General features: G+C 35.2%; 1 protein-coding gene across 1 annotated transcript; it reads right to left on the reverse strand.

The window, feature by feature from the left end:
- Positions 1-5,589: 5,589 nt before the first annotated feature.
- Positions 5,590-8,119, reverse strand: LOC117906548 (patatin-like protein 2). The gene is made up of 7 exons (XM_034819603.1): positions 7,833-8,119; positions 7,328-7,509; positions 7,007-7,193; positions 6,668-6,829; positions 6,265-6,567; positions 5,997-6,172; positions 5,590-5,892 (listed from the first exon to the last, which is right to left on the reverse strand). Exons 1-7 carry the CDS (start codon positions 7,980-7,982, stop codon positions 5,817-5,819), a joined length of 1,236 nt encoding a protein of 411 aa, XP_034675494.1. The 5' UTR covers positions 7,983-8,119; the 3' UTR covers positions 5,590-5,816.
- Positions 8,120-8,465: the final 346 nt, after the last annotated feature.

Consider the following 8,465-nt stretch of genomic DNA (forward strand, 5'->3'; position numbering starts at 1 on the left):
CTATCAGCAACATCCAACTCTAAAAACTTTGCCACTTGAAACTCAACAACTCTAGTGTCACGAGTCGAACAATAAAACTTGTATCCTTTTGAGTGACTAGGATACCCAATAAAGTAGCACCTAGTAGTTCTTGAATCTGTCTTCTTTAAAGAATGATCATAGATTTTCACCTCAGTTGGACATCCCCATACTGTAAAATGATTCAAACTGGGTTTTCTGCCTGTCTATAGTTCAAACGGTGTTTTAGGCACAAACTTACTAGGAACACGGTTCAGAATGTAGGTTGTTGTTTAATGGCTTCACCCCAAAATTATTTTGGTAAATTTGATCTACTCATCATGCTCCTCTTCATTTCCAAAAGAGTGCGGTTGCGCCTTTCTACCACACCATTCTATTCAGGACTACCAGGCATATTATACTAAGCAACAATACCATTATCTTGTAAGTACCTTGCAAAAAGTCCCTTTTGTTGTCCAGCATCACCATGCTTCCCATAATACTCACCACCTCGATCAGATCTTACAATCTTAATGACTTTTCCCAATTGTTTTTCAACTTCAGTTCAGAAGACTTTGAACATTTCAAGAGCATCTGTCTTTTCTTTGATCAAATATATAAGCCATATCGGGATAAATCATCAATGAATGTAATGAAGTACTTGTTGCTACACAAGGTAGTGGAGTAAGGCCCACTAATGTTTGTATGAACAATCTCCAACAAATTTTGACTACAAGTTGCACCCTTTTTCTTAGTCTTTGTCAATTTTCCTTTCACACGATCAACACAAATTTCTAAGTCATCAAAATCAAGGCGAGGAAGAATCCCATAACTAATTAAGCGTTCTTTAGAAATGTGCCCCAAACGCTTATATCATAACAATGAAGATCTTTCCTTAGTCAAAGGTCTTTTAGCAACACTGTTTTCAACATTGTAAGAACAAGCAGATAACAACAACAATCTATAAAGCCCGTCAAACAAAACACAATTTTCAATCACTTTAAAGTCATAAATCACCTCAACTCTTTTATTTGCAAAAGTGAAACTATATCCAGCTTTGTCAAGTATTGAAAGGGAAATTAAATTCCTTCTAAATGAAGGTACACAAAAAACATTGTCCAAAACAAGCTGAAAACCATAATCTAATTCTAAAACAGCAATCCTTATATGCTCAACATCAATCCCGATGTCACTACCAACTTTAAGCTTTGACTCTTTTTCACTTGACTTCCTCAAATTTCTTATCCCTTGTAAAGAAGTTGCAACATGAACAGTAGCACCACTATCAAGCCACCATGAATCTAATGGAACATTAACTAAATTAGATTCAAAACAGACATAGGCAGATAACATACCCTGTTCCTTCTTTTTCTTCTCTAGCAAATTCTTAAACTTAAAGCAATCAACCCTCTTGTGACCCTTTTTGTTGCAGTGATAGCACTTAAGGTCTGTGTTCTTGGCATTTCCATTTCCATTCTTCTACTTCTCACTCCCACTCTTCTTGAAATTCTTGCTTTTCTTATGACTATGGAAGTTAGGTTTTCTAGCATTTTCAACTCTCTTCTGATTATTCGGTTTTCCAAGAGCAACGAGATGAGCATATTCATTATTTTCTCCTTTCAGCTTTTCTTCCTCAACCACACACTTAGTGATCAGGTCATTCACACCCCAGGACTGATTCAGGGTGTTGTATGCAGTCTTGATTTGGCTAAAAGAAGATGGTAGAGTATTGAGGGCTTGATGAACAATAAACTTATCAGAAATAGGAATGTCTTGTGCTTTCAATCTAGTCTGAAGATGCACCATTTTTAGGATATACTCACGAACCTCTTTCATATCATTATACCTCATATTCATCAATTCATCCATAAAATACCCAGCTTCGGCATTGTCAAATGTCCGGCATCTATTTCCCACAACAATGAGAAATTCCTTAGCATTGTTGCTCTCAGGTATTCCTCCATGGAGATGCTCAGCAATGGACCTCTTGATTGAAATAAGACTCAAACGGTTCGATCTTTCCCATTTTGCATAATGACCTCTCATAGCTTTAGTGCTTTCATTAGTAGGCTTAGGAGGTTCATCCTCACATAGAGCCATGTCCAAGTCCATCATTCCTAAAACAAACTCTATGTCTGATCTCCATCTCTTATAGTTCAACCCACTTAGAATTTCAATTGTAGCATTATTGTTGTTTACAGCAAAGGAAACTGATTGACAAAAATTTGCAACTAGATCAATTATGGGCAATAAGTAAAATGCTTAAATAAGCATAAGCAATACAGTACAAGAATCAATTGTATTATCATAAACTCCCCTTTGGGCATAGTCCACAATAACAACTATTCTCTAAGCATGAAGGTCAACAAATAATTCATTAAAATTTATTTTCTTTGGGCAAACAAATTTATCAAATTATTTATCTCATTCAATATCCTCATGTTGTTAAATTAATTTGCACAATAACCCCTTTTGGGTAGGCGATTGTACAAATTAATCTAAAATTTTCCCCATCAACAAAATAGGAACTCGTAAACTTGCAAATTTGGATGGTTAAATCACTTTGGTGAAATAACCTCAACAATTTACATGCAACGTTCCAAAATTGGGTAAATTAAAAAACAATATTGCCCAACAACAATAGTGCATATTAGCGATATATATGCATATAATCAAACAAGATGAAATACGTCACAAAATGTACTTTCAATGATCAATGATCAATTATAGTTGCAAGAATTTGAACAACAACAATTTTTTTTTTTATTACACTTTAAACTAATTATTTAACTAATTTATGTGATTTAGACCAAGTAGAAGAGTATGCTTGAAAAAGCTTCAATCTAGAGAGAGTGAGTACTACACTCCTATTCCATATATATTAGCATAATTTTTGGTAAATTCTCAACAGAAAATTATACCAAAGAATAACTTTAAGCTAATTAAATCACATAATAAGTAATAATTATTTAATAAATATTTTTTACCCCCAAAAAATAAAATAATACATTCGAAAAAATAGATGACAAAAAAACGAGCGCATAGGAAAAAAAAGGCTCAAAATAAACACCGGATGAGGTTACACGCGCCACACACACTTGACTCGCAAGTGGGGAATATGCGACACATGTGGCACATGTGGCATGTGCTGGAGGTTATCTTCAACCTCCAGTAGCGGGTCAAAAAACCTTCAATTCGGCTTAAATGACTCGGTTGCTATCCGGCTTACAAACAATTGAAAAAAGAATGTTTTTCGATCGGGATCTCGAGTAGTTTTAAACTTTAGGTTGTTTCTAACAATTTTAAGTCATTTAATCATCAAAAAAACAACTTGAAAGATCTCCATAATTGATTAACAAAATTTGGTTTTTATACCTCCATAGCCAAGATCGAAAAATTCTATTTTAACACTTATTTCGGCCTCATTTTACATGTATTTTTACCTTAACAATATAAGAAACCTCTCTACAACAATTAATTAAACAAAAAACTTCTCAATCTTGCTCAATTTTTAAAAAATATAAATCGAATTTTCTAGGGTTCATACCCATATTTTTTAATTTTCAATTTTCACCAAATTGAGCAAAAAAAAAAAATCGAAATTGATGCTACATATCAACTATAATATATGTAAACAACAAAATCCAAGAGTTTAATTTGAGTAAAACACAATAATTTGAACAAATAAAATTTTTCTTGAATCTTTAAACAAGAAAATTTCGAAAATTTAAAAACTTAATTACTCTCAATTTAAACAACGAAATTACACATATAATATATCAATTTGAAGCTTGTGACAAGATAAACAAAAGGCCTAAAGTTTCACAATCAAAAGAAACCAAAAACCATACACAATCATGGATCACAGATTTGGCTCCGAAAATAAAATAAAATAAGAAACTAAAAATTTTATTTTCGATTTCCAATTGTAGATCCTAAATCATGTAAATCTAACTCTAATACCACATGTAGAATATTTAAATAATCACATAAATTAATCATACATGATTAAAGGATGCTAACAATAGAAAATCACTATAAAGAACATATCTGTTTGAGCCATCACAAAAAAACAAGTGATTGATTGTTGCAACCAAGTCTTTCTCTTTATGATCTTGATAACAGCTATGGTGGCTCTAAGGGAAAATAGAAAGACCCTTTATCTAGATTAGAGAGGGGACTTAGCATAACTCAATATTGGGATCTCATTGGGCCCTCCCATAATGGGCATCAATGAGACCCATAGCCTACACTTGCCACTCAACTGAGCTTCTACTCAAAAGATGCAAAACACAATCCAAATATGATCACTAGTTAATTGGGCTCATTATATAATAGACTATCCATTAACCCTTTTTTTTGCAAATACAAATTATTCAATTAATGTTAGCTCATATAAAAATTTTCCAACATGATGGACTTGTTCTCTACATTGAGATGATGAATGCCATAGCCTTAGCCTTAGCCTCTTTAACATCCCAAGGATCACACACAGATAACTTTTCAAAAGAGTGGTCAATTCCCCCCTTTCGTCATTAAGCTTTTCCTAGGGCACACTTTCCTTCTAAATGGATACTCTACAAAGTTTACCTTTTCCATGTCTTCTACGGTGAAGAAAAAATCTCCTTTCCTTCTCACCACATACTATAATTGTCATAACTCCTAAGTGTCAATATCTATCTTTTTAAAGGCTTCTTGTAAAGTTGTGCAATAAGGTCACCAACTTGATCACCTAATATATCCATAACCCCCTAAAGAGTAGGAAATAGCATCTTCTGATGAAAAAGGAATTGCATTCGTAGTTGCAAATGATGATGTTGGTAAAAATTTTCACGTTCTTCTACAGGTGGGTGGATATATGAAAATAATAATGATGATGTTGAAATTGCATTGGAGATCGCAATATATGGTTGCAAAAGATGGTATACAGCGCTTTCTTCACCTAATGAACCTCCATAAATATCTATATATACCTATGATTTAATTCAATAATACGAAAACAATGGCAATATTTCAAAGTGCTAATAGCTCGGACAATAATATACTCTTTGCTAGTATATCTTACAAAAACTTCTAATGAATTATTGAATCATTGAACAAATTGGCATTTATTATCGGAAGGAGTGTAACAAAGATCGAACCTTGCTTTCTTCTACTTTCCATGGCTTCCAAAGCTGATCCTTTAGCCAGCAAAGGATGCCTACTTTGAGTTTGTATGCAAAGCAGCCAGCCTAGATAGTATTTTCAGCCTTACTTTTCTTCAGTAGTATTGTTTGTACAGTTATGCGTTTTTGGAAGATAATAGTAGTATATGGATCTCACTGACAATCAGGGAGAGTAAGAGAATCTCAATTGCCTACAACAATTTATTTTGACAATCTAGTTAAATCCATACTAACATATGCAAGTACTGCTTTTATGCATCTTTCAGGTCTCAGAACCGTCCCTTCAATAAATATGATAATTTTTTACAGTTATATACAATCATCAAAGAAGGAATTATCCCAATCCCATTCCTTTCTTCCCTTTTTTTTTTCCTATATGATGCATATGGTTGTCATCTTAAACCAAGTGTGATGTCATAACTTGATTAACAAATTAAATGAAAATTTAAAATATCAATAAACATCATTTTCTTACAGAAACAATTAATAAATGACAAATTTGAGGTATACATGAATCTTAGAACAATCTTTTGGGAGAAAATATAAAAGAATTATTCAAATTACAATATTTTGAAGTACTACCAGCAACCCATGCTTTGGCCATTGGACACATAGAGCCAACGCGAACTGATACCAGAACAATAAAAAGTCACACTACTTCAAGTCTTTCTTGGGATTTGGTAATCGTGTCTCTCGGAGTCTCTTCTCATCAGAGAGTAGCTTTGCAAACCTGCAAGAAGCAGATAGTCAACTGTACTGTTACAACAGATTTTTTATAATTAACACAATTGTAATAATGTCTAATATTTTGTTCAATTTAATTTCTTTCTATACCTTTTCAGAGCCTCTTCATTAGTGCCACCATTTTCAACTGGCTCAGAGAGACCTGTCTCCAAGTTCACCCTTGAAACTGGTTTCTTCAGCAGCCTTTCTCCGATTTTCACAAGGTTGTCCAAGTTTTCCTCGGTTGCGACATCAACTGAAGCATCTTTTCCACGTAGTGTGTCATCCTAATTTGACATAGTTCCAGCAAAAATATTCAGTGCACAGGAAGCTTTAAGCCAAAAGCCAAATGAAAACATGAGCATGTATAGGAGCATACTTGGATTCGGAGGTAGTTATCTTCAGAATGAAGGGCTTGGAAAACCATGGAAATGTGGAAATCAACCATATCTGCACTTGCTTGCATGAACACATCCACCAAAGGAGTGGAACCACCATGAAGTAGCCAACCCAAAACGCCCCATTTGGATGCCATTTTGGCATTGTATTTCTGTTCCGACTTTGGAGAGCCAGTGCCTATTGAGATCACTAGAAAGCGGCCAAAGTCCATGGGCTTAATTGGGAAGAAATCTGGGTTTTTGTCAAAAACCTGTTTTGTTACTTGGCTTATGGCAACTAAAGCCTGGACCATGGTGCCAAAAGAAGAAAAAAGACACAAGTCAAGTTAATATTTCAATAATGACTCTTTGTTATATTATTACTTTAAGTGATAATCATAGTACCGGGTTATTGGCGGCAACACCACCATCAATAAGATTGAATTCCTGTGTTTTTCCTTCTTTATCTTGGTTTTTAAAGTAATGGCCAGGAAAGTATGTTGGTGCTGCAGAGCTACCAATGCATATGTCAGCCAGTGGAGCATCCAAACATGGGGATCTTTTAACCTGCATATATGAGGTTAAGATTTTGTCACATGCATATTTAATTACTTCTAAATACCATAGCCGTTAATATTGATCTAGACACACAACCCTTGCCCATCAATTGGGCTGCCAACCCACCCAAACCCAATTCAACGGGGGGCCGATAAGGTAAAGCCAAAGAGAGAGAGCGAGAGCAACCTCATAGGTGGAGAAAATGGTTGGCTGCAAACTCTTGATATCAAAGGTTGGAATAACCACACTGGTCAATGTCTCATGCAACCGGGTCCCTCCTAGTTTCTCCTTTATGATGCGTTTGAGGTATTTCCCATCGTATTTGGGCCCAATTAATGATCTCACTATGCTCATGATCCAGCCAAAAATACCCCTGCCATTCAAATAAAATGTACACTTCGTTAGCTACCCTTTGAAATTCCAACAATGTGTAATCCTAGGTTTTCACATACTCTTACCAATCAATCTTCAAAAGAGAAGCAAGGGCAGTCAAGTGTCAAATGTTACCTTGTCTGTGGAAAGATTTTAGGGCCATGCTCCAGATAAAAAGGCATGATTTCTTTGGCTGCAAATAGAGGACGCTTCTGATCATCCGGAGCAGTTAGCATAGCAGTCACAAGACCTCCTGTGCTTGTTCCAGCAATCACGTCGAAGTAGTCAGCAATCCTTGCATCATCACCATCCAGCTCCTGATTCAATGTATTGTTTGTGGTTAGTGTTACTTCAATCCATTATCTTGTGTTGAGCAGTAACATATATAAATAGGGACTATTAGGAGGTCGCATTCTGTGCTATGCGCAATGCAACAAATTTAAAAATATAGAGGTAAGGTGGGTAAGTAAGTGAGTGGGATTTAATAATTAGTATTTGGATTGTGAATTTTTCATTGTTGTTTAAAGTTGTGTTGGGGTAATTTTTAATAATTTTTGAAGAAAAGCAATCTAAGAATCCTACTTCGATAGAGATGAATTATATACAAATGATCATCCACGTAATCTTAAATAATTTATACCTGAAGTTGTGATTCCAGAAGCGCAAGGATCGTTGCAGGGATGATGCCCCTGATACCACCTCCATCAATACTAAGAATGGTGACTAGGCTACCATATGTTGGGGGCTGGATTTGAGGTACGAGTGATTTCTCCATCTGACAATTAGTCATGAATGTAAGATTGTGTGCACTGAGTGATGAACTTACAGCAAGAGACTAAGAAAGCCTTGAACAAGAAAAGAGCTCGAGGCACCAAGAAAGATGGCCTTGAATAAGATAAGGATGAGAAGAAAGAAATTAAACTCAAAGTTGTCTTGGCTCTTATGTTGGGTTGCATTGTTCATAATCTATTTATAGGCAAATCCCGCAGCAAAGCGGGTACTAGAGAATGCGGTTGCTGATGAGGATTTGAAAATCAAGAAAATTCGAGGAACATGCGATGGCCATAGGAGTACTACATGCTTATCTTTGACTTTGTCCATGGTCCAAAGTTATATTTCTATGACTGCAAAATTTCCTATATTTTTTCAAGATACAGAATTTCCTTGCGTGAGAACTGATGATTGACGGGTAGGTAATGTGATATGCTCATCAAGTGTGCTTCAAACACAAAGCCCCATTCCCAGACCTTTTAGTATGTGGTCAACGCACTCC

The sequence above is a fragment of the Vitis riparia genome, chromosome 18 (assembly GCF_004353265.1).
Source record: "Vitis riparia cultivar Riparia Gloire de Montpellier isolate 1030 chromosome 18, EGFV_Vit.rip_1.0, whole genome shotgun sequence".
In the NCBI taxonomy this organism is placed as follows: Eukaryota; Viridiplantae; Streptophyta; class Magnoliopsida; order Vitales; family Vitaceae; genus Vitis; species Vitis riparia.

Excerpts from the sequence above, each read along its gene's own strand:
- LOC117906548 (XM_034819603.1), bottom strand. The coding sequence starts at position 7,982 with ATGACTAATTGTCAGATGGAGAAATCACTCGTACCTCAAATCCAGCCC. Across the intron at positions 7,194-7,327 it reads AAAATCTTTCCACAGACAAG|GGGTATTTTTGGCTGGATCA; the intron begins GTAACATTTGAC and ends TTTGAATGGCAG. Across the intron at positions 6,568-6,667 it reads GTGTTGCCGCCAATAACCCG|GCTTTAGTTGCCATAAGCCA; the intron begins GTACTATGATTA and ends ACCATGGTCCAG.